Source organism: Neurospora crassa, linkage group IV (genome assembly GCF_000182925.2).
Source record: "Neurospora crassa OR74A linkage group IV, whole genome shotgun sequence".
In the NCBI taxonomy this organism is placed as follows: Eukaryota; Fungi; Ascomycota; class Sordariomycetes; order Sordariales; family Sordariaceae; genus Neurospora; species Neurospora crassa.
The window spans coordinates 503,759-524,495 of NC_026504.1; the positions used below are offsets into that span (position 1 = coordinate 503,759).

General features: G+C 52.1%; 3 protein-coding genes and 1 non-coding gene across 4 annotated transcripts; 1 reads left to right on the forward strand and 3 right to left on the reverse strand.

The window, feature by feature from the left end:
* Window positions 1-1,899: 1,899 nt before the first annotated feature.
* Window positions 1,900-2,054, reverse strand: NCU15139. The gene has a single exon. It is a non-coding gene; the product is annotated as a tRNA-Leu (tRNA).
* A 2,633-nt stretch (window positions 2,055-4,687) lies between these two features.
* Window positions 4,688-7,770, forward strand: NCU04860 (hypothetical protein; the record flags this gene model as incomplete). The annotated part of the gene is made up of 8 exons (XM_954024.1): window positions 4,688-4,740; window positions 5,349-5,503; window positions 5,841-5,912; window positions 6,030-6,158; window positions 6,389-6,694; window positions 6,856-7,014; window positions 7,080-7,131; window positions 7,356-7,770. 8 exons carry the CDS (start codon window positions 4,688-4,690, stop codon window positions 7,768-7,770), a joined length of 1,341 nt encoding a protein of 446 aa, XP_959117.1.
* Window positions 7,771-9,284: 1,514 nt separating this feature from the next.
* Window positions 9,285-12,263, reverse strand: NCU04861 (hypothetical protein; the record flags this gene model as incomplete). The annotated part of the gene is made up of 2 exons (XM_954025.2): window positions 9,772-12,263; window positions 9,285-9,346 (listed from the first exon to the last, which is right to left on the reverse strand). Exons 1-2 carry the CDS (start codon window positions 12,083-12,085, stop codon window positions 9,285-9,287), a joined length of 2,376 nt encoding a protein of 791 aa, XP_959118.2. The 5' UTR covers window positions 12,086-12,263.
* Window positions 12,264-14,203: 1,940 nt separating this feature from the next.
* Window positions 14,204-18,179, reverse strand: NCU04862 (hypothetical protein). Its single transcript, XM_954026.3, has 3 exons — window positions 18,144-18,179; window positions 15,615-17,302; window positions 14,204-15,456 (listed from the first exon to the last, which is right to left on the reverse strand). Exons 2-3 carry the CDS (start codon window positions 16,936-16,938, stop codon window positions 14,576-14,578), a joined length of 2,205 nt encoding a protein of 734 aa, XP_959119.3. The 5' UTR covers window positions 16,939-17,302; window positions 18,144-18,179; the 3' UTR covers window positions 14,204-14,575.
* Between the last annotated feature and the right edge of the window lie 2,558 nt (window positions 18,180-20,737).

Genomic DNA, 20,737 nt, shown 5'->3' on the forward strand with positions numbered 1-20,737 from the left:
TAGAAGTAGGCACGGCAAAAGCCTTTTTCCCTCAACTCCTCCCAACTACCTACCTACCTCTACTTACCTTACTTAGGTAGAAGTAGACGTAGGTAGGTACGCTACAACACTTGCTAACTCCCCCTCTCTCTCCCCAATCACAGCTCGTGCCGCCGAACGTCGTTACCTATTTTACCTCCTCAAGGTAATTCTCCGCCGTCGAGCCCCCTTCCCATGGAACAATACAATGGAACAACAACCCGTCGGACGGTAATGGAGCCCCCCTCCCCCCACCGATGGAATTGACGAACATAGGTACCTGCTAGGCAATTGGGAAGCTTCCACTTGGCCGCCGCCCACTGGGATCTATCTAGGTAGGTGAAGAGACACACCAAACACGGGCAGACTCACATTGGTTTTTTACAGAGTTCACCTAACCTAGGTATGCTCCGCCTGGATAAGGTCTACGAGGAGTAGCGAGGAAACCAAGCACTTTGGCATTGAATTTGAAGCGCACAACGTACAACTGCCCGTGGTGATAAAAGGACTGGACTGGACTGGACTGAGGAAGCTTGGGAGGATCTTTTGAACCAGTGGTTGTGCAGGGTTGGGGTGACGGGCGGTGGAGTTCTTTCTGGGAGGGAGGTGGCCTGCAGTCAAAGAGCAATTCATAGCTCTCTCAACTTGGAAATCGAATCGCTTTCTGAGACAACGACTTGAACATTGCGAGATTTTTATTGACATGATGAATTTTATGATCCGTCCCCTACCTAGATAAAGACACGTATTTCCATTCGCTTGACTCTCCTTGGAAGTGATTTACGGATCACAAATGAAACTTCCAGTTGTGAATGCGATGACGGAGTGACAAACTCCCAAGCCCAAGGTTCGGCCCAGCTTCCCGGTTTCGACCTTTCAAGTCTGGTGTTCTTGCTCACTTCATCCGCACGCACTGATGAAGTAGTGGATGGGTTTGTCTTTGATAGAGGTATGGTCGTCTATGAACCGGATAGAGCCGTGGTTGGGTTAGTATTCTAAAGTAGGTGCTTCCTTTCTTTGGTGGGTGTGCAAATGCGATTTGGGCGACAGACTACCTACCTCTACAACTTCTCTTACAACAAGCCCGAGGGATGTGGGGTTGATACTTAGGTACCTACCTACCTCTAGGTTGGTACCGAGAAAACAAATTTAGATAGTAAGTATCAAGATGCGAGCAAATCCTCTTGAATGAGTTCAATACGTCTACCTTAAATTGAAGTCACGTATGCCGCTTGTTAGACGGAGAAACAGATCCAATACGTTTTAAGATCCCTTTGACGCCTTGACTTGTCTTGATGAGGCCTGTCATTTGGAACAGAATCTTGCAGGACTGTTCCATGCGGGTTGCGGCCATGGTCAAAAGACCGGGGACCTAGGGCAAACGTGCCGAGGAAGAAGGAGACGAGTAGGAGAATGTGCTGTAATACCTCTAGTGACCCAAGGGAAGTCCTGTCAAGCACTGGGGCATGCGTCCACTGCCTGGTCGAGTTCTGGCCGTGTTGCTTTTGACATTTGGAGGTATACCTGAAGGGAGATAATGTCACCTGTCCATAGGTATCAACCACCGCCCTCTCCTAATGTACTGGAACATTCACTCCTTGCTAGAGGTATCTAAAAAGATACCTGTACACTGAAGTACATCTCTACCAGTGTCCCCTTTGATACTCAATGTCATCCGCCCCAAAAAAAAGGGCCAGAAAAAAAGGAAAAAAAAAAGTTGAAACGAACACGCGGGGAGCCCCAGCCTGTGCCATGTGCAGCCAGAAAAGGAGCTGGCAACATGACCGAACAGCGAACAGACAGCCTCAAGGCCATGACAAAAGCAAAAAGCAAAGGAACAACAGAAAGTGAACATGGAAAAAAAGGAAGAAAAAAAGAAATTGCCCGGTCTGGGATTCGAACCCAGGTTTTGCACCACATTGGTTTGTACTGCGGTTTGCCAGACCGCCCCTCGTTCGAACATGCGTCCTCGGGGGTGCCAAGCCCTCAGCACAAAGTTCTGAAGTGCACGCGTTATACCACTACGCCAACCAGGCTGTTGTCTGTTGTTGTAAAAGGGGTACAAAGACCTAATACATATACCCCAAGGCATGGAGAGGGACGGGGACACTGGGGGGTCAAGTACCGGGTACGTACCTCTTCCTGATGAGCTGGCGAGACTTTGAGGACGGGACTCGGTTGTTGCCTGCCCCTGCTTCTGCTGGGCTCCTTCCGTGAGAGTCTTTCCAAACTGCTTTCTACAAGCGGTTGGCTGCTGGGAAGGCTGGCTGGCTTGATTTGGTAAGACCGTGGGTCACTCTACGAGCACACGGCACACGAGGCCCAGTATTAAAGCGAGTTGGGTTCCCTGACACCCCGCGTCTTGATCTTCTCTTGGTGTTCTTTTTCTTTCCCGTGGCCTACATCTCTCACTCTCCCACCATCACTCACCATCACTCACCATCACCACGACCATCACCATCACCATTACCATCACCATCATTCAAACCTAAATCAACGCACCACAACAGCAAGAGAAGCAACAGCGCGCAACAGCAACTTTGCCTGAATCCGACAATGTACGTGCCATTTTTCTTTTGTCAAAGCCCATCCTTGGACGCCTACTGTCACAGTATCTTCACCCCTCCCCATCCTTCCCCGCGTCTTGAATTGCTTCGCGGTTCGATGGGCAACTGACTCCCCTGATCTCAGTCAACCCTACCGGGCTTCAGACCACTTGTCGCTTTCCCTGCGCCGCCAGGGGCGTCTCCGGTGCTTCGGCCTCGCAGAAGCCGGCCAGCAAGGCCAAAAAGCCCAGCCCACAAAACTCCTCCCAGCCTGTTCCAGCCTGCGCCCAGTCATATCACTAGGTCCTTGTCAATTTGACAGAGTAAAGGTACGTTGACTTTGATTTCATTCTCTTGATGTTTTTCCCCTCGTAGTGGCTCTATTCTCGTTCCTCTGCCAATGAAAGAGACTGAGATTTTGTGTTTCTAGGTAGACAACGGCAAGGCCAAAGTTGCCTTGTAACAAGCTTCGCGCGCCACCGAGGCCACTCGACCTCGATCGGCCCTTTTGCTGGTGCTCGCTGCAGAAATTTGGAAGAGAGGGAACGGAGATTGGCTTGGAATATACAGACCTCTAGCTTCTGAACAAGAAAAGAAATTGAAGCAATCATGGCACAAGAGGAGAAGGACGACCGTCCCCGCTTTCGACATGGAATGGCCATGATTGATGTCTTCTCGAAGGACCTGCGTCGTCGGCATGCGATCAAGCATCTGATTGTAAAAATCATTGTAGGGTGGTCCCGCTGATAGAAACCGCCCGCTGTCCTGGAAGCCGGTCAAGGCTTGACAAAGGTTAGAACACGAGGTTGTAGTGGAAATTGTCGGAAGGACGAGCCGAGGGGGGCTGCTTCAACGGTGCATGGTGCATGATGCATGATGTATGGTGATCCTTGTACATAGAACACAACACCACTTGCATGAACAGTCACGGGGAGTTCCAGATTGCTCAGCTGAAGGATGTCTGTGTCAATATGTGACTTTGCAACTCCACGATCTCTACCTGTAAATATCACCCGACTCTTCATTGACGAGACACTCCCCCCTGAGCTTCGATATCTTGAACATACAACCGTCGCTATAATCTCCCCATCAATCTCTTTACAAATAGAGGTTATTTCTCCGTTTGCGGAACCATGATATTTAATCGTGGTGTTTCGATCAATGTGTCAATAGTGGAATGTCGACGCAGGCAACATAGGCTTCGAGGAAACTTCCGTCGACATGGATAGAAGGAAGCCTAGAGGTGGAAGCGTTGTCTTTGGAAGTGGAAAGGACATTGTCTACCAGAAAAGGCCAAGTAAATGTGCCCGTTTGAGTCTCGGCCAACACCATGAGCTTCAGCCACCAAACAGCCCCAGGCATATTGGCCACACACCTGACAAGTGAAACATGCCTCTATCTACATCTTATGGCAGCAGATACTAAAGAGCGCAATCCATCAGCAGGGTGCCCGTGAGATACCTCGTCTACACTGCACATCTGAACAAGCCCCAATGCTAAGAACACAAACTGTCAAGCTTGTTACTGCCCTGTCAGAGGCAGACACGAACCAAGTCTCAACCGAAGGCGTGTCTCACAGCGAAGCCAAGGGCTACATTCAACGGGACACTCGAAGTGCATGTACCCCTTTCCCGTCCCAATCATCACTACACCACAACCGCAACCGAGTACCACGGAAAAAGCACACATACACCAGCCACGATAAAGGCACGAGCAGATAGATGACTTCGACTACCTATGGAAGGAGCAAAAGGGCACTGACAGTTGACGGCGAATGTCAAACCCGGTAGAGGTATCTTTTGCTGTTCCCTGGCTTGTTGCTTTCCCTGGGTTAGTACCTAGACTTGGTCTCAACTTGCACCCCTGGGACCGAGAGAGGCTGGGAGGGAGTCTAAGCTAGGGGTAGTCCCGGCCTCGGGACCGAAGAATAGGTAGAAGGTAAACGAAGAAGGAAGAAAAGGATGGAAGGAGGGAGGGGAAGAAGGAGCGGTATGAGAGGAGAAGGGGGGGGATCGAGGGGTATGAGGAAAGGAGGGTTAGATGGAAGGAGGGATGGAGGGGTAGAGGCTGGGGAAGGAGACGAGGTACGTGGAGGTACACTGGCTGCCCGGTCATCTGATGGGATGGTAGTGGGCTGGTGGTGGGCCGGTGGTGGTTGCCTGGTCGCCTGGTTGGTGTGAGTGTTGGATGAGGCTCTGTCTACCTCTGTGGCTTGCCAGCTGCTCCAGCATGTAGTCCACTGGCTACCTTTATGAGTGTCCAGTGGCTCCCGTTGGTAGCCTGCAGATTACTTACTGAAGGCCATAGGTGCCAGTGAGCCAGAAAATTGCACTGGTGTGTTGACGGTCTAGCCCTTGCTCGTGACCACTAGACTCTCCCGTTTCACTCACACAGAAGTATTTCTTATTGGAATCTACCCCGCTCATCTTTTCTCGTTTCCATCAGTTATGAGACCAGAGGTATGTCAAATTTCTGCCACTCACTTCTACTTCTTGTCCCTTTCCCCCTCCTCCTCATCTTCCCTCTTCCTTACCTACCTTATGTTTTCTCTCATGTTCACCATCATGAGTTAAATTAGAGTCACCTTCATCACCACTCTCACAAAGGTTCGTAAGGCATCTGCTACCTCTCCCATGTCCCAATAACAAGAAACAACGTATCGCTATTCACTCACCGAAATCATACCTCTACACATTCCCGTCACTATGCCTTCCCTGATCTCAGTATGCCCTCAAGACACTAACACAGGATCTGCTCACGACTGACCCTCATCATTCAAATTAGTCCCACTTTCCCGGTCGTCGCGACTCCTCCTGAGCAGCCCGATGCGGGCGCCGACGTCAAGGGAATAATGCTTCCGCTCGCGCGGGCGCGGCTGACGAAGAAGCCGACTCACTACATCCGCTCCACTGCCCCCGCCTACGGGATCCCCGTTGTCCGTAAGTTGCATGATACTACCGCTTCAATCAACTCACGTTCAGAATACTAACATGCTCTTAGTCCACACCGTCCATGGCGCCAAGAAGCTCCTCCCTTGGCCCGATGGCATGCTGAGGGAGGGGCTTCGACTTCGTCAGCTACACCAACGATGCTGATGCCGAAATCAATGACATTCGGCCACTGGCGCCATGGACGGTACCAGCCACCAGCAGCTACGGCCACCCTGTCACTCCTGCGGCGAGGTTGGATACACTGGCAACAGTGGCTGCTAACAGCCAGGCGCTGCCACTGGGATGTCAAGCATGCCATCTTGGACTTGAACCAAGTGAACAACAGGCCCTTGCAAGATTGGACCAACGGCTGTGACGCTGGTGTCGAGAACGCCATTGCCAACATGGACGGCCAGGAGTAAGTTCACACTCTCTGAAGAGTGAAGCTGAGCGGACGCTGACACTCTGATTCAGGGACGAGAAGTTCTTCAAGGCCAACGACGTGCCATAGCTCCAAACTGAACATTCAAACCAGACCGCCTTCCCCGATTTCGGGGTATCGAATCCCAAACCCAAAGCTTCGCTGGCCACCTAACGGCACCGAGTCCAGTTCCCACGAACAAGAGGTTCGCTGCAGTTGCCTCGACTATATCCCCGGCGGCTTGTAGATAAGTTTGGCCATCGGTCAGTCATCCACAGAGCCTACCCCTCGGCGCTTATGCAAACCACATCCTGCGAGGACAATGGCACTGCTCTGCCCAAGTCATTGGCAAGTAGAGGACACCGCCAGTGGCACCACCAAGGCCTTCAGGGAGATCAGATTTGCTTGGCGCAAGAAGAACGTCCCTGTCGGCGACGACAAAAAGCCCTGATGATGCTCGGAACGCCATCCAGCGGGTCCGTTGTCAAGGACACTCAGGAGAAAATGGAGATGGAAAGGACAAAAAGCCAGTCCTTCGTTTTCCACGATCACTCCGGCTCCTCCAAGGAGGAAGTCCTTTCGCCGCCCTCTTGGGACCACTGTGTTGCTGCCGCAGATCTCTCTCCCTGATGACGACTCTTTCGCCATGAAAGCAATCTTTTACGCTCTCGCTTTCCCCGGCCAGTTCATGAGCACACCCAACAGCGTTCTCGTCGGCCGCCTGACCATAATGCTTATTCAAATACCCCCATCCGTTACTTCGGATCTATGGCAGGCAGGTTCGGCAGACTCTTCAGTGTGTTGGAGCTCCGGCAAGATGCAGCCAAAACCGTGGTGGTGCTTATGGTGGAGGGTTCAAGAGTGAGGAGTGGTTGATTGGAGGAAAAGGAAGAATGAGACAAAATCCCAGAAAGACAAGGGAACTTAAATACCCCGTCAGTACCCAGGACACCATTGCACCTTCCACATGCCACTTCCAATGATGGCAACCGCATTGGGCCCCTCCGCCTTCGGTCTTCTTGGAGCCGGTCCCGGAAGAGCCCCTCGAAATCAACATTGAGCACCTGGGGTAGGAGTTGCCGCTCAAGCAACTATGGCAGTAAGTCCCTTTCCCTGGTTCACACCTCTACATGCTTGACGCGCAGCTGCTAACACTCAAAAAAGACTCTTACCCAGGCCAGCAAGGTAACTTCCGCCACCAGAAGAAGACCACAACGTATCACTTTTCTTCTGGTGGCGGTGCGGCATCAAACACACAGCCTCAGACTACAGGTCCTGCATCACTGCGGGGGGCGGATCCTGCATCACTGCGGGGGGCAGATCCCAACCAAGATGCCTTGCCCTCACAAGAAACCTTGCCCCCACAAAATGCTCTACGAAGCCGCGCATACCTGGCAGACGACCTGCTATGTCGGCAACTTGACCCCTTACACCATTCAGAATGACCTCGTTCCTGCAAAACCCGTTGAGGGCACCGCGGTCCTCAAGCCCAGTCACCTGCCGGCTACGGCTCCCAGATGGGTTACATCTGAAGACCTTGGGCATTGACCCGAGCTCCAAAGAAGCTCGAGTTGCCGACTCGGGCGAAGGACGAAACAGCTTCCTGTTGCTAGGGGTTTGGGACACCGCCGTCACATGTCCGCATCGGCTTGCTGGCGGCTCTGCGCACCCGCAAGCTCAACTCCCAGACCATCGGTGGACGGGTGTTGGGGTCACCGCTAGCCACAGCCCCGTCATTGGCAATGGTGCCAAGATCGTCGAGAGACCTCAGGGGCGGGATGCTCGAGGAGGAGGGCAGGAGAGAAGGGTGGAAGTAGGGGGCTCGAGAGTGAAGGGATGCGGAATTGTGGAATAAGTGTGCTGTTTTGGGGGCTGTGCGAAGAGCATGTGGGTTGGTCTTGTATGTAGCGCTGTTGCCTTCTTCTTCTTCTTCTTCACCACCTCAGTCCACAAGTTCGTAGAGGTACTTAGAGGAGTCTCATTACCATTCTGCCATTGTTCCTGCACCGTGCCTATGTTGACCACGTTTACTTTGACGAGTATCGTCGCTTCGAATCTAGAGGTAGGCTTAGGGATATCACCTTGTAACTTTGAGAGAGCTTACCGACATGTCATTGATGTGAGCTCACGCGTCCTGGTCCTCTGTTCTTGTGCTGTCCAACTCCGGTGGGAACACGTTGAGGAAAGTAAGGATTTATAGAGGTACTCTCTACTCTCCGATAGCTAATATACATGTAACTCATGAAGTTCAGTTTTGAGCAGCAGCAGTCTCTTAACTGGCAGTCAATGGGATGTTACTCAAACACCCCGTTCTTCTTCGATGTCGCCACTGCTGATGTCGGATTCCTGTAAACCTTGGACACTTTGCAAGTCTCGCCGGATAGAGTCTACCTCCCTAAAGGTAAGTACTCGGCAACGTTTGAAGCTAGGGGTTTCGGGCATGCTCGGTTGCGGAAAGAAAGGATGGGAGAGTACCCTACCTATCTACCTAGTAGGTACCTCTACCTAGAGGTAGGATTGGAAGTGCCCGGGTAAGTGGAAGTGCGTTAAACCTTCTATTTAGTAGTAAGGGGCTGGCAAGATACCTCTAGGATATAATAAGATATACGGGTATGAAGTTAGGTACATGTACCTTGCATATATATTACCACTATTAAGAAGTGACCACAGTATAAGTACCTATGAAAGTATACGATTATTTACACTAGAAGCATCTCACTAGTCGAGTACCTATGAGGCACACAAGTGATCCATGCTATAGAACCAGCCGGGCATGACTACTACTCTCGGTGGCTAGGTAGGTACCTCTCTACCCAGGTACCTACCATAGCGGGAAAATCACTGGGACATCAAGCCTTGTTAGGGGGGTCCAATGCTTGCATTTTGACAAGCCTTGTTACAAAAGCAAGCACTGTTAGTTGAGGGAGACCTCTGATTGGTTGGCTTGAGAGTACGCTATAAACGACTGCTGAAATATTCTAAAATTCAGTGCTTCCTTAGTTTTTTTTTTTTTTTTTTTTTTTTCCACTTCCTTATATAGAGAGAGGAACCAAGACGAATATTCAATTAATTGGGCCAGTGGCTCAATGGTTCTCATTAATGCATTTCTTTCTTAAGATCGCTAGTTCGATTCCAAGTAGTAGCTTTTTTTTCTTATTGCGCGAGGAGTCTCGCACAGAAGTAAAAGTGTGAATACCCTCATCCGGAACCCCCCCCCCCCCCCCCCTCCGAGGCCCTACTCTAGAGGAAAAAAAAAAAAAAAAAAAGGGAAAGGAAAACCGGAAAACTCTGAGACCTTTATAGTGGCCCTTTCAGAAGGTCATTATAGGGGTCTTTAGCTTTTACCATTTTGCACCCAAATCCGACCAATTAGAAGCCTCCCTCAACCAACAGTGCTTGCTCCTGCAACAAGGCTTGTCTCGTTATCAGCTCTAATAAACCAGTCAAGCCTTGTAACCCCCCCTCAAGACGTGATGCCCTCCTTATATTTCCACTGTGGTAGGTAACCTTCTTACCTTAAACCCTTCCATATCTCTCTAATCCCATCCCACCATCCATCCATCCATCCATCCATCCATCCATCCAGGTCACTCCTATACATCCCGCAAGCACCAAACAATGCACCTTGACCGCACCTTAACCGCACCTCGTAACGCCTCTAGTACCTCTACCGACCTGAACGCCTCGCGGATTATGCATAAACGAAATGTGAAAAATAGGTAGGTAGAGAACCGAAAATGGAAACAAGAAAAAGAATATTGTATAAAAAGAAATGTGTATCGTCTCAGAAATCCGAAAGAGAAAAGAAAAGAAAGAGAGGTGGAGAGCAAAGAAAATAGGTGTAATCACTGCCAACCAGAACCAGGCATCGGCCGCGCCCATCCGAACGGATCATCCATGATACTATTATTACTAGTACACAGTAGACCCGTCCGCTTAGAGGTGGTACTTGCGCTGACACACCACGCCTTCACGTCCTCCTTGGGTTTGCCCAAGACATCCTCATCCAATTCGTCCGGCCCGCGCAGCAGAACAGAGCGATTATACAGCCGCTCGCCTAGGAAGGTCACAGGGCGCTGGGGATCAAACAGGTCGTCTCCCGAGTGCCGAACCCAGCCCCGCTCAAGGTCATGCAGGATGTAAGCCGCAAACTGGGGGTCAGTAGCCAGGTATCCGTCCACGTCCAAGTCCAAGAGGAAGTGCATTAGGTGCTGGTCGGGGTTATTGTTGCGGAGATAGCACCGATTGGCCATCCACGCCAGGTCTTCTTTCCGCTGGGGGTTATTGCTGTCCCCACCACCCCAGCATCCGCGGCGGACGAGGACGTCGCAGCACAAGAGTCTGCCTTCATTGAAGGCCACCATGAGTGGGGTGAGTGACTCGTGCGAGTCTTCTCGGGCGTGCATGAGGCTTGCGGCGCCGGGGATGTTGAGCACGAGGCGGAGGATGTCGCACTGCAGTTCAGGGGTGAGGCGCTCTGGGGAGCATTTGCAGATCACGTGCAGGAGGTTGTTGCCTTGGTTGTCTTTGTGGTCGATCCTGGCGCCGTTGTTGAGAAGCTCGCGGAGGACGCGGCTGAGGGTGTTGATGTTCACGCGTGGTGACATGGAGGAGATGGGCAAGGGAGGGCCATCGATGGCCTGCATGAGGACGTTGCGGCCACGAGAGTTGGTGGCGTGGATGTCGGCGCCTGCTTTGATCAGGGCCTTGATGGCCGGCACGTTCAAGTGCTGGACTGCTGCGATGAGCGGTGTGTCTCCTGGGCAATCTCTTGTCTCTAGGGATGCTCCGTGAGCCACTAGTTTCTCGATCGTTTGCATCCGATCCAAGCCATGCTTCACTGCTTTTGCGTACTCCTGATCGCGCGTTTCCGGCTCTTCTACAACGTTGGTGTCTGCTGAGGAAAGCTTTGCAAAGCGATGGCCTTTGGCCGGAGGCATAGCGCACATGTGAAGGGGGGTCAGGCCGTTGCCGATATTGGTTGCAATGTAGCCGCGGTTGACGTCGGCGCCGAGCTCGATCAACATGTCTGCGTCCTCGTAGTTTCCAACGCGACAAGCCTCGCCCAGTGGTGTGATGGTGGAGTAGGGTAGAAATATATCGATATCGACATTGATGTTGGCGCCGAGGTTGAGCAGCAGCGGCACGGTAGAGTCCCAGCGGCGATACGCGTAGGCGTAGTAGAAGGGGGTAAGGGTCTTGTTGTCGCGCACATCGATGTCTGTCTGCAGTCCAACGTCCACCAGATATCGAATGACATGAACAAGGCCCATGGCGGCAGCATGGTGGAGGGCGGTAGCAGGATATTCGAGAAAGCCCGAATTCTCCCAGGGGGGGAAAAGCTCCATGTAGATCGGTGCTCCACTGGCCAAAAGTTTGATGGCAGCTTGTTCGTTGCCATGACAGATGGCGACATGGAGAGGCGTCCAGCCCGGAATGTAGAGTCCATCGATGGAGGCGGTACCTTCTATCGAGGTCAAGATGCCATATTCTCGCCAGCAAGAACAGAACTGTTTGGCCACTACGTCCATCCGGGCACCGCGTTCGACTAGAGTGCTGATGGCTCCGATGTGGCCTGCTCTAGCGGCGAGATGGAGGGCAGTGTACCTGCGGCCGAACTTGGTCTGGGTCCATCTTTCTGAACCGTCAGAATCATCGCTACGACCAACGCTACGGCCGTCACCATCGAAGGTAGGCGAATAGAACAAGGGCTCATGGTCGGTATAGTTGTCGCCGTCATCCGTGTAATCTGACATGGATTCGTCGTCGTCGTATGCCATGCTTTGAACACCGTAGGAGCTGCCGTTGCTGCCGGCCAGCAAAGTGCTTCTGGAATCGCAGACACTTGCGGCATCCCAGCCCGGGTGAAGCTGGCCCCGTTGAGTAAGAGCCCTTCTCCACTCCCTGGATGATGTGCATTGGTGGAACTCGTGGTTGGGATCTGCACCAGAGTCAAGGGCCTTTAACAGGGTCCCGACCACGCCGTTATGTGCTGCCCACTCGAGGGGGTAAGGGAAGTCGCGCGAGACTGCGCGCTTGTAAAGGACGGGGTTCACAACATCGTATAGCCTTCGGTTAATCCTGGCAAGAGCAGCCAGATCCCGCAAACGCTCGAGGTTATCGAGCACGAAGATGACGAGCTCAGTTGGCAATGCCGATATGGAAGGCATGGTCAACGGCTCCGGTCGAAAACGAGTGACAAAGAAGTGAAGTGGCGGTACAGGTATGTAGTAAGTATTCTACTACTTGAGTAGACGGCGTTCAGATTCGAGGTTGCGCACAAAGGTTGGTTGGTTGGTTGGTTGATGTGATGGCGCCGTCAACTGACTGTAGGTGACTTGGTCGAACGATAGCCGGTGACAGTGAGTGACAAACAGTGTCGCTTAAAGGAAAATAAGAAGGAAAAGAACGAAATGACGTAGAGGATCGGAGAGAACTCCGGTCCGCGGGGGCCTAGGCGACGCGTTTGAATGAGAGAAAGCCGAGATGCCAATAACAAAGGGAACCACCAGTGGCGTCGTCGTTCAGCGGTCTTAGATCCGCTGTCTTGGCAGATCGCGAGGGTGAGCAGACAGTGAGGGGCTAGCACTGATGGAGGTTAGTTGCCAGGCACTGACGGGGTCTACCTAGTGTGGTGTAGCCACCTACCCTTGGCTGGACCCTGAACACGTTGTGTGAAGTAAGGACAAGGGTGGGAAAAAGGGTAGCGTTACGTTGTGAGACTACCAATCAGCGAGCTCAAACAAGTGCCGACGGGGGTTGTGCTTGTGGTGGTGCTTGTGGGTGGTGGCAATCTCTTTGTTTCTGATGGGTTTCCGTCTGCGGGACGAGAGAGGGTTTGTCGTGATAATAATAGTGTAGTATAGGTGTAGTGTGTATTTGGAGGAAGAAGCGCGTTGGTGTGGGGTGGGTGGTGGGCGGAACGGGAAAAAGATGTGCGCTGAACGACCAAGTTAAAGTGCCATGATGAGCAAGCAGTTCGCCGGCTAAAAAGAGGGGGACATGGCGGCAGGCAGTCTGATAAGAAAAACGAAATATATCTACCTAGGTACATATAACAGCTTAATTCCAAATTCCCCCTTCCCAACACCCAAATTGACCATTAAACTTTTTTCAACGACTTCTGCATCTTCCATCTCTTGAAATAGCATCGCCAAAATTGATGGAGATGAATTCTTTATGCAAGCCATTGAACCCTTACTGCTTTGAGCTGCAGGAGATGCTAGCCCCGAATGGGTCCTGCCTGCAAGAGGCAACAGGCCTTGACTGAAGGCCGATTTCCACTGGCCAACGGCCTTGTCAGTTCCCTGATTCGGTCATAGTCGGGTACAACGGCGTTGCAGTTACATTCTGCCGAGCCCCGGTTAGCCCCGGATGCGCCCCTGATTAGACACATATAGCACGAGGAGCAGGGGATCAACGACAGATTGTACAAGAGCACTCGAGCAGCTTACTGAGAAGCGAGCGGAAGATTTGGTAGATGGCTTCTGGAGTAATCTTGTCGGCAGGAATATCTTGGTATCTCCGTGTTTTCGGAAAGTCGGGAGGTCCCTTGATGCCCCTGGGCCATCGCGGCGCCGAGATGGTTGTTGGTGGAGATAGAACGGCTATAGGAAAGGGGTCTGTGTTTAGCGACAATATCTCGGTGAGCCACAGCTCAACGACGTTATTGAAGAAAGCGGAAATGAAGAATGGAAAGGGATATCGAAAAGTAGTATGTGGAGTATTTCAGCCCTTGATTGCTTTCAAATAAGTGGAATTCTTGAAGTGATTGACTTCAGTTGGGATATATATGAGAGGAAAAACAAAGAAGTGATGTGGGTTAGATCGTTGAAAGGCCTTGCTGAAGAAACAAGAAGCACTAAGAAATCGTTGCACACACCCAAAAGGAAAAGGAAAAAAAAAAAAAAACCTTGGAAAAAATGGTGATCCTGTTCCGTAATAATGCAGTGTCTTGGGCAGTTGTTTTTCACATCTTCTTGGCTGTGACATGGTGAGATGTGAGTGCAGGGTAAGCACGGTGAACAGAAGCTGATGACTGAATTTTTTCAATGGAAAAAAAGAGGAAGAGAAGGATAGGCGCCAGGACTGCAGGAATCCCTAAATACTAGTCTACACACGTGTTTGAGGCGACATGCAATAGTTATCCGAAGAACTTGGTTATCCGAGAAAAACTACTTCCTGTATGCAGGAAATTCCAACAGTTTTCCACACCTCCTTCCTTTCCATGGCTGTCATACCACTTGTTCCTTCCAAAGCTCAAGATATCACATCCGTAAACGCACCTTGCACGTATTACATTATCGTATTTTTATCTATCTCCTCAAAGTTGGACCCATCCTGGCTGGGCCGAGTGATAGGATACGAGCCTCAACGGGCACGTGGTACAAGAGGAGAGGAGGTTGTTCATGTCTACATTAGATAAGCGGTAAAGGACAAACATTCTGCTGTTGGTGCCGGCATCTCAGCCAGCACCTGTGGTATCCAAACTTGAAAAATCCCCGTCCCCAATCTGCGTCGCAAGAAGATTGGGGACGCAGGGAGAGAGATCGATTCCAACCAAACGAAAAGGGAGAAGACATACCCGAAAACGCCTTGAAAAGGAACCAAGTCATAAAAAAGAAAAAGTGTACACGCTTCACCTTCCCTACACCTCTACTTTATGCCACAAAAGCACATCCCGTGATCCTCACAAACTCGTCCTCAACATGCAACCACACCTTCCTCACCATATCCTGCTCCTCCCTCATCACCCTCAACGCCTCCTCCGTCTTGGCGCTCAACCCTTCCCCATCGTTACTAACCGAGTAGACGCCACTGCCTTCCTTGCCATCTGTTCCCCTGGCCACTCTCAGGTTCATCGATATTGAGGATGAGCTGGTAGAGTGCGACGAGTGCGAGTCCTTTCTTCGATGACCCTTTTTGTTGTCGGATGTGGTGCTGCCGCCTGCGGCAGAAACCACGGAGCCAGATTGGGTGTTGCGGATTTCGATGGATGGTCTGTTGCTGCCGCTGCCATTGTTGTTGCTGCTGTTGCCATTGGTCCCGCCTACCAGTCCCAACCCAAGACCGACCCCGCTCGTCTCCTCAATATCCCTTCCCTCCCTCGCCGGAAATTTCGCAGACGTAGCCATAAACAACTGCCTCTCGCCCGCCTCCGCCACGGGAATCGTACACAGCGGTCCGATCACCTTGAACACTCCCCTCAGAACTGTGATGGCCGCCCGGTTGGTGTCCTGTCCCAACTTCGTCCTCACAAGTCCGGGGAAGGTGTGGACGAATGAGACGTCGGGGGCTTCGAGTGCCAAGGACTCGAACGCCAGAGTCATCATGGAGGCCGAGTGCCCGCGGGCTTGCATCATGGCGAGGCGCCGGAACTGGAAATCGCCCGTGTCGATGTGCCCTTCTTTGGTGCCGTTGAGGACGGAGACGACGCGCCGAAGGGACGTCGCTTTTTGGAGTTCGGGGAGAAGGTTGACGATGAAGCGGATGCGGGCGTAGAACGAGACGGCGGCGGGGTAGTGGAGGGATTCTTTGGTGTCTGTATGTGGCGGGGGTGTTAGTCATGTGTGTGGTCTGTTGAATATTGTGGCACGGGAGGGTGTGAGCATGAGGTGCTTCATTCCTCTCGATTGCCCTTCCCCAAACGTCCTCTTCCCCATCTACCCCCCCTCGAAATGTGCCAGGAAAAGAACGTACCTATCCCCATGATTGTTGTCCCGCAACTCATGAACAGCAAGTTGATCACCCTCTCTTTACACTTGATCTCCCTACACACCTCATCCACGTTCGCCAGCAGGCTCACATCCGCGCTTCGAAAATGATACTCTCCCTCCGGGTTGAGATTCGCCAGTTCCGCGCCCACCCGCTCTCCATTCGTCCTGTCTCTCCCCACAAAGTAAACTCTCGGCGCCACCGCGTGCCGTACAAACTGCTTCAAAGTCGCTTCGCCAATACCTCTGGTGGCGCCCACAAACACGGCTACTAACCCGGACGGCAAAGATGAGACGATTTGCGCGTTAGAGGTCTGGATCTGCTCGTGGGTAACCATGCTGTGTTGCCGCTTGTGGCCTCCGCCGCTGCGCTGGGTGGTGGGGGAGGAGGTGCGGGAGATGGGGGACGAGGTGCAGGTGGTGGTGGTAGAGGCGGCAGGGACGTTGTGAGCAGTGGTGCCGGGACCGTAGCGGCCGATGCCGAGGCCGTTAGGGGAGATGCCCCGGGGGTGGCTGTTTTGGTTGTGATTCTGACCGGTCGACGGGGAGTTGACGGAGGAGGAGGAGGAAGCCTGGTTGCTGGAGCTGGAGTTGGAGTTAGTGCCGCCGGCCAGGTAACGGCGGTTAGTGCTGGCTCTGGAGCGGCCGGTGGATGCAGAGCTGGTAGAGGTCTGGCTTCGGGTGCGGGTTGTGGCAAAGTTGTTGTTGGAGTAGTTGATGCTGCTGGTGCTGGTGGTGCCGTTGCTGACGTTGGTGTCGGTCGAGGTTAAAGGCCGAAAGTAGTTATTGAGACGATCGACGCGGTCACGGTCACTATAACCCCGCTCGGTGTAGGTGGAAGGATAAGGAGTGGCACCGCCGTTGGCGTTGGCGGAGCTACTATGCGAGGTAGCCTGCGCATCCACAACAAGGTTCGTTTCGGCGGCGGTGAAGTGAAGATCGCCTAGTAGCAGGGCGGGCCAGTTCCCATTCCTCGATCCAAACGCACTAATGTTGCCGCCGGTCGTGATGGGATAGTCGCACAAGGTGCTGCCGCTGATGCTGTTGGCAACGCTGCGGGATGAGGACGGCCTGGGGGGCGGAGAGAGTGGAGTGGTGGTGATGGGCGACATGATATGTGGCTGCTGGCTGTCCTTGTCGTCTAGATGTGACCGTCGGTGTTTCCAAGGCGTTTTGTTTGTTGCTGAGAAACTCGGAGAGAAAAGGAGGAGAAGGAGATACTCCGACTCGGGACAAACATGGTGGCATTGGACATATCTTGAGGTTGTCGACGGCACAGAGATCGACAGGGACAGGGCTGCATCCAGCATCCATCCTCCAGATGCCAAGGGCCCGACCAGCTTGTTATGCGCGCCTGGGCAATGGGGTCCCAACGTCGAGCTACTGGCTGTTCGGCTGGACCAGACGGTAGATGCAGTAGTGTAAGTGATATTAAAGGCAACAAACAAGAGACATCAGAGACCCAAAAAGGCATCATCCGGCCCAATGTCCGTTCCTGGTCAAACTAATGCCCCGGATTTCCACTAGGATCGACAAATCTACGACATGACTAGTTGCTTCCAGTGCTTCGCTCCGGTCCCCGACAGAGTATTTTGAGAGCAAAGACTCAGGTTGGCGTATCCGGATGAGACCATCTTGGCGCCAGCTGGTATTTGGGGGTTCAAATGCTAATTTCTTTTTTTTTTCTGTCATTAGTTTATGCCGAGGACACAGTTGATAAGCTACGCACTACGTAGATTGAACTGCCGAACATCCTCTAGAAAGGGGACTGTTATCGACGATGAGTTTGATAGGGAAGACGTCATTTTTGGTGTTTCTTTTTTTTGTATACGTTAGAAAAAAGCAAAGTAATATGATGAGCTGCGTCCTCTTTTCCTTCTGAGGACAGAATCAGGTTATAATTGTCAAGCAAAAAGCAACGAAAAGAATTGTGTGTGTGTGTGTGTGTGTGTGTGTATGTGTATGTGCGTGACGTGACTGTCAAGTTTAACGGTCAAACCATCAAAGAGCTGAGCTGACACGAGGTCATTGAGAAACTCAAATAGCGGCGCCGCATTCCAGGGGGATTCCAGTGTGGTTGCCTCCCCCCTGTCCATGACCCCGTCTATCTCGGATGGACCCGACTCGATTTGGGGGTGTTTATCCGTTGCTTGATGTCCGATGTGCGATTGCGATAATATGATGAACGACCTGATTGACCTCAATTGTCCCGAGTTTAGATGAGACTTGGGGACGGGCCGAGTTTGAGTCCAAAACAGCGACAGAAGATGAGAGATGAAGTGCTTGCTGGAGACGGGACCGGACCTCATTCCCGGTGGAAGGTCAATTCGAGAGACAAGGCGTCATTACACTAACACCTCGCTAGCAGGTAGGTGGCGGAGAGAACTTCCGGGAGACAAAAGGGATTTGATGGTCCGAGTCTCCTCATCTTTCTCATGAACCGCCGCCATTTTGCACAAGCGAGAGCGAGCGAGGGTCAAATGGTGAACAAAGCTTGAATAAAAAAATGGCTTACCCGAGACCCCTTAGGTAGGAGGCAGTGTGTATATAAGGGGGGGAGCGGTAGCCGATGTTTGAAGCTGAAGTTTGGCGAGTCGCTTGTTCTTCGCCTTTTTCGTTCCTGTCTTGTCTTTTTTTTCTTTGATGTGATTTTCTCTCTTTTTTTTTTTTTTTTTTTTTTCTCCGTGTTGTCTCTCGGGGAATTTCTTGTCCATCACTGGAAATCACGGGAGAGGGGACCTCCACCATCGATGGATGTGCCGGGAAGTTGCTCTCGGGTCCGACTTCCTGCCAGCGCGAACTAGGCAAATTGAGACGGATACAGGCATCATGCTTCGAGAGAGAAGGCGCCTCCAGCTGAACTGAACGAGGAGATGCCTGGTTGATGGGAGCTGAGCCGGGAAGGAAGAAACTGAAGGAGACAACGGTACCTAAGGTACCTAGAGGTAGTGAACGGGAACTCGATAAGTTGACCAGTTGCCTGACCATTGACTGCCCTGCAGTCTGCACCCCTTTTCCATCCATTCTTGGCCGGTTCGTCCCCTCTGCCTGCCCCCCGCATCGGAGAATGGCCGGGACTCTGGCACTTCCATCCTGTCAATGCTCCACTCACAGGTACCCGCACTTTAGCTTGATCCGCGGGATCTGCATAAGCTCACTCCACCGAGGTATCATTGGTCCTCACGGTCCTGCCCTGACCATTCTGCGCCTTTCCCCTTTAGGACTTGGGCTGGCTGGGCAAGTGGAGTGCCAATCTTGGGGTTTGCAGATCCCTCAGTTGGAACCGTGCAGTGCATCCGTTGCGATGCGACTCCAAGGTGTGCAGTGGTCGTTGAACGGCATGCTGTGCAGTGTGCAGTGGGAAGGAAGGAGACTTGAACTTGAACAAGGTGAGAGCTTGGTGGTTCTGGTAGAGGTACTGTACATTAGTCTCTCTTGTCGTCGTCTTCATATTCATATAAAACGGCCAAAGTCAACAGTTACAAACTTCCACTTCTTCTTGTGCCTCTCCTTCTGCGCACCAAAGATTAGATAAGTGAGGTTCCTCTATGGACGTTTGCAAGTGATTGGCCAATTGATGATGAGGAGGTGGTTGGGATTTCTTGCTTTGTTTGTTTGTTTGCACCTACGCTTGCCATGGATGGATTGTCCCGGCCTCACCGGCGGCGGGCCTCAAGCTTCAGTTCTTCTTCCACACTTTTTCCAGCTCTTCTGTGCACTCAGGTCCCGTCTCACCGACCGCCGGAGTTTCTTTGAGTCGGACGGGACTCAAGACCCCACTTATTGACACTGGTCCCGTCCCCGCCAGTCTACGGCAGAACTGAAGGCCCCACTCCCGCTTTCTTGCCTCGGCCGCCGAAAAAGCCCGCTCCAGCCTCCAACGCCCCGTCCTTTCGGCGCCGGTCCCCTCAGCCGGTTTACCCGTGTTCCAGTCTCTGTTCTTTTCTCTTTTCCCGATTCTTCATTACCCCTTTTTTTTCCTGTTTTTAAAATTTTATTCCCGTCTATCCGAGTTCTGGAATAGCTGTGTTACATATTCCCCAGCCTTCAATTCGGTATCTAAAGTGCTGGACCCTGCCCGGTCGTCACTCTTGATAACCAGACATAAGGTGACGATAGGGACAGCATGGTCAAGGTCAAGGTCAAGGTCAGCTTGGATCGGTCAGTTCTATGTGATCAATTGGGACCATGTCGTCGGCGACCTCGATTGTTGGCCAGTTCGGATCTCAAGATAGGAGTGCCGCCGATACAGTATAAACCCCCTGTTTGCTGGTGACTAAAAGACTGGTTTGTGCCGTCCATTGGTATAAGCTCCGCAAAAAAAAAAAAAAAAAAGGACATGGATGTCATGTGAATGTTACGGTGTACGGAACCCGAACATTCGGACCAAGCATTCGGGATGCAACGTCGAGTATCTTGTTTGTACAACGAACGACTCAGCTGCCCAGCGAAAGAGCCGCTTTCACTCCGACTGTCGGGGTCTGGAGATGGAGATGGAGATGGAGTTGGAGTTGAAAGACAGGGCATCTCTCCTCTCGTCAGCCATCAATCATCACCTGCCTGCCTCCGCAAGACATGGAGACCACATGGGGAACGTGATATCGACACCGACTCGTTAGTCGTTGTGCTGCTGTTGCCAAGGCAAAGACAGCCCGGCCTCTTCTTATACTGTTTCCAGGGGTCTGAGCTCTCAGCTGTCCCACCCCGTTCACCGCCCTGTAAAACAAGGTTCCCCAGACCGTCCCGAAAAACAACGCCAACCGTGTCTTGAGGCTACCGAAAACACGTAAGTCAGTACACTAGCACAATGCCCAGAAAATATTATCCGACTAGGCGCCGCATCCCAAACCGTCAAACTGAAATGTTACGGCGTCTTGTCTTGTCTACCAGCCGCATACACTACACTACAAGGACGTGTTCGTCGATCCGGCATGCGCACGAGTTGACGGTCCGTGCGAGACAAGGTCTCAAGTTGGAGACGGGTTCGTGACGGGATGGGAATGCACAACACCAAAGCACCAAGGGAGACCTACTACCTATTGATAGATACAACGCAAGCAGGGTTCACGCAAGCAACACGCACACATATACACTACACTACCTAATATC

Excerpts from the sequence above, each read along its gene's own strand:
- NCU04862 (XM_954026.3), bottom strand. The coding sequence starts at position 16,938 with ATGCTGGATGCAGCCCTGTCCCTGTCGATCTCTGTGCCGTCGACAACC. Across the intron at positions 15,457-15,614 it reads GACAACAATCATGGGGATAG|ACACCAAAGAATCCCTCCAC; the intron begins GTACGTTCTTTT and ends CGCCACATACAG.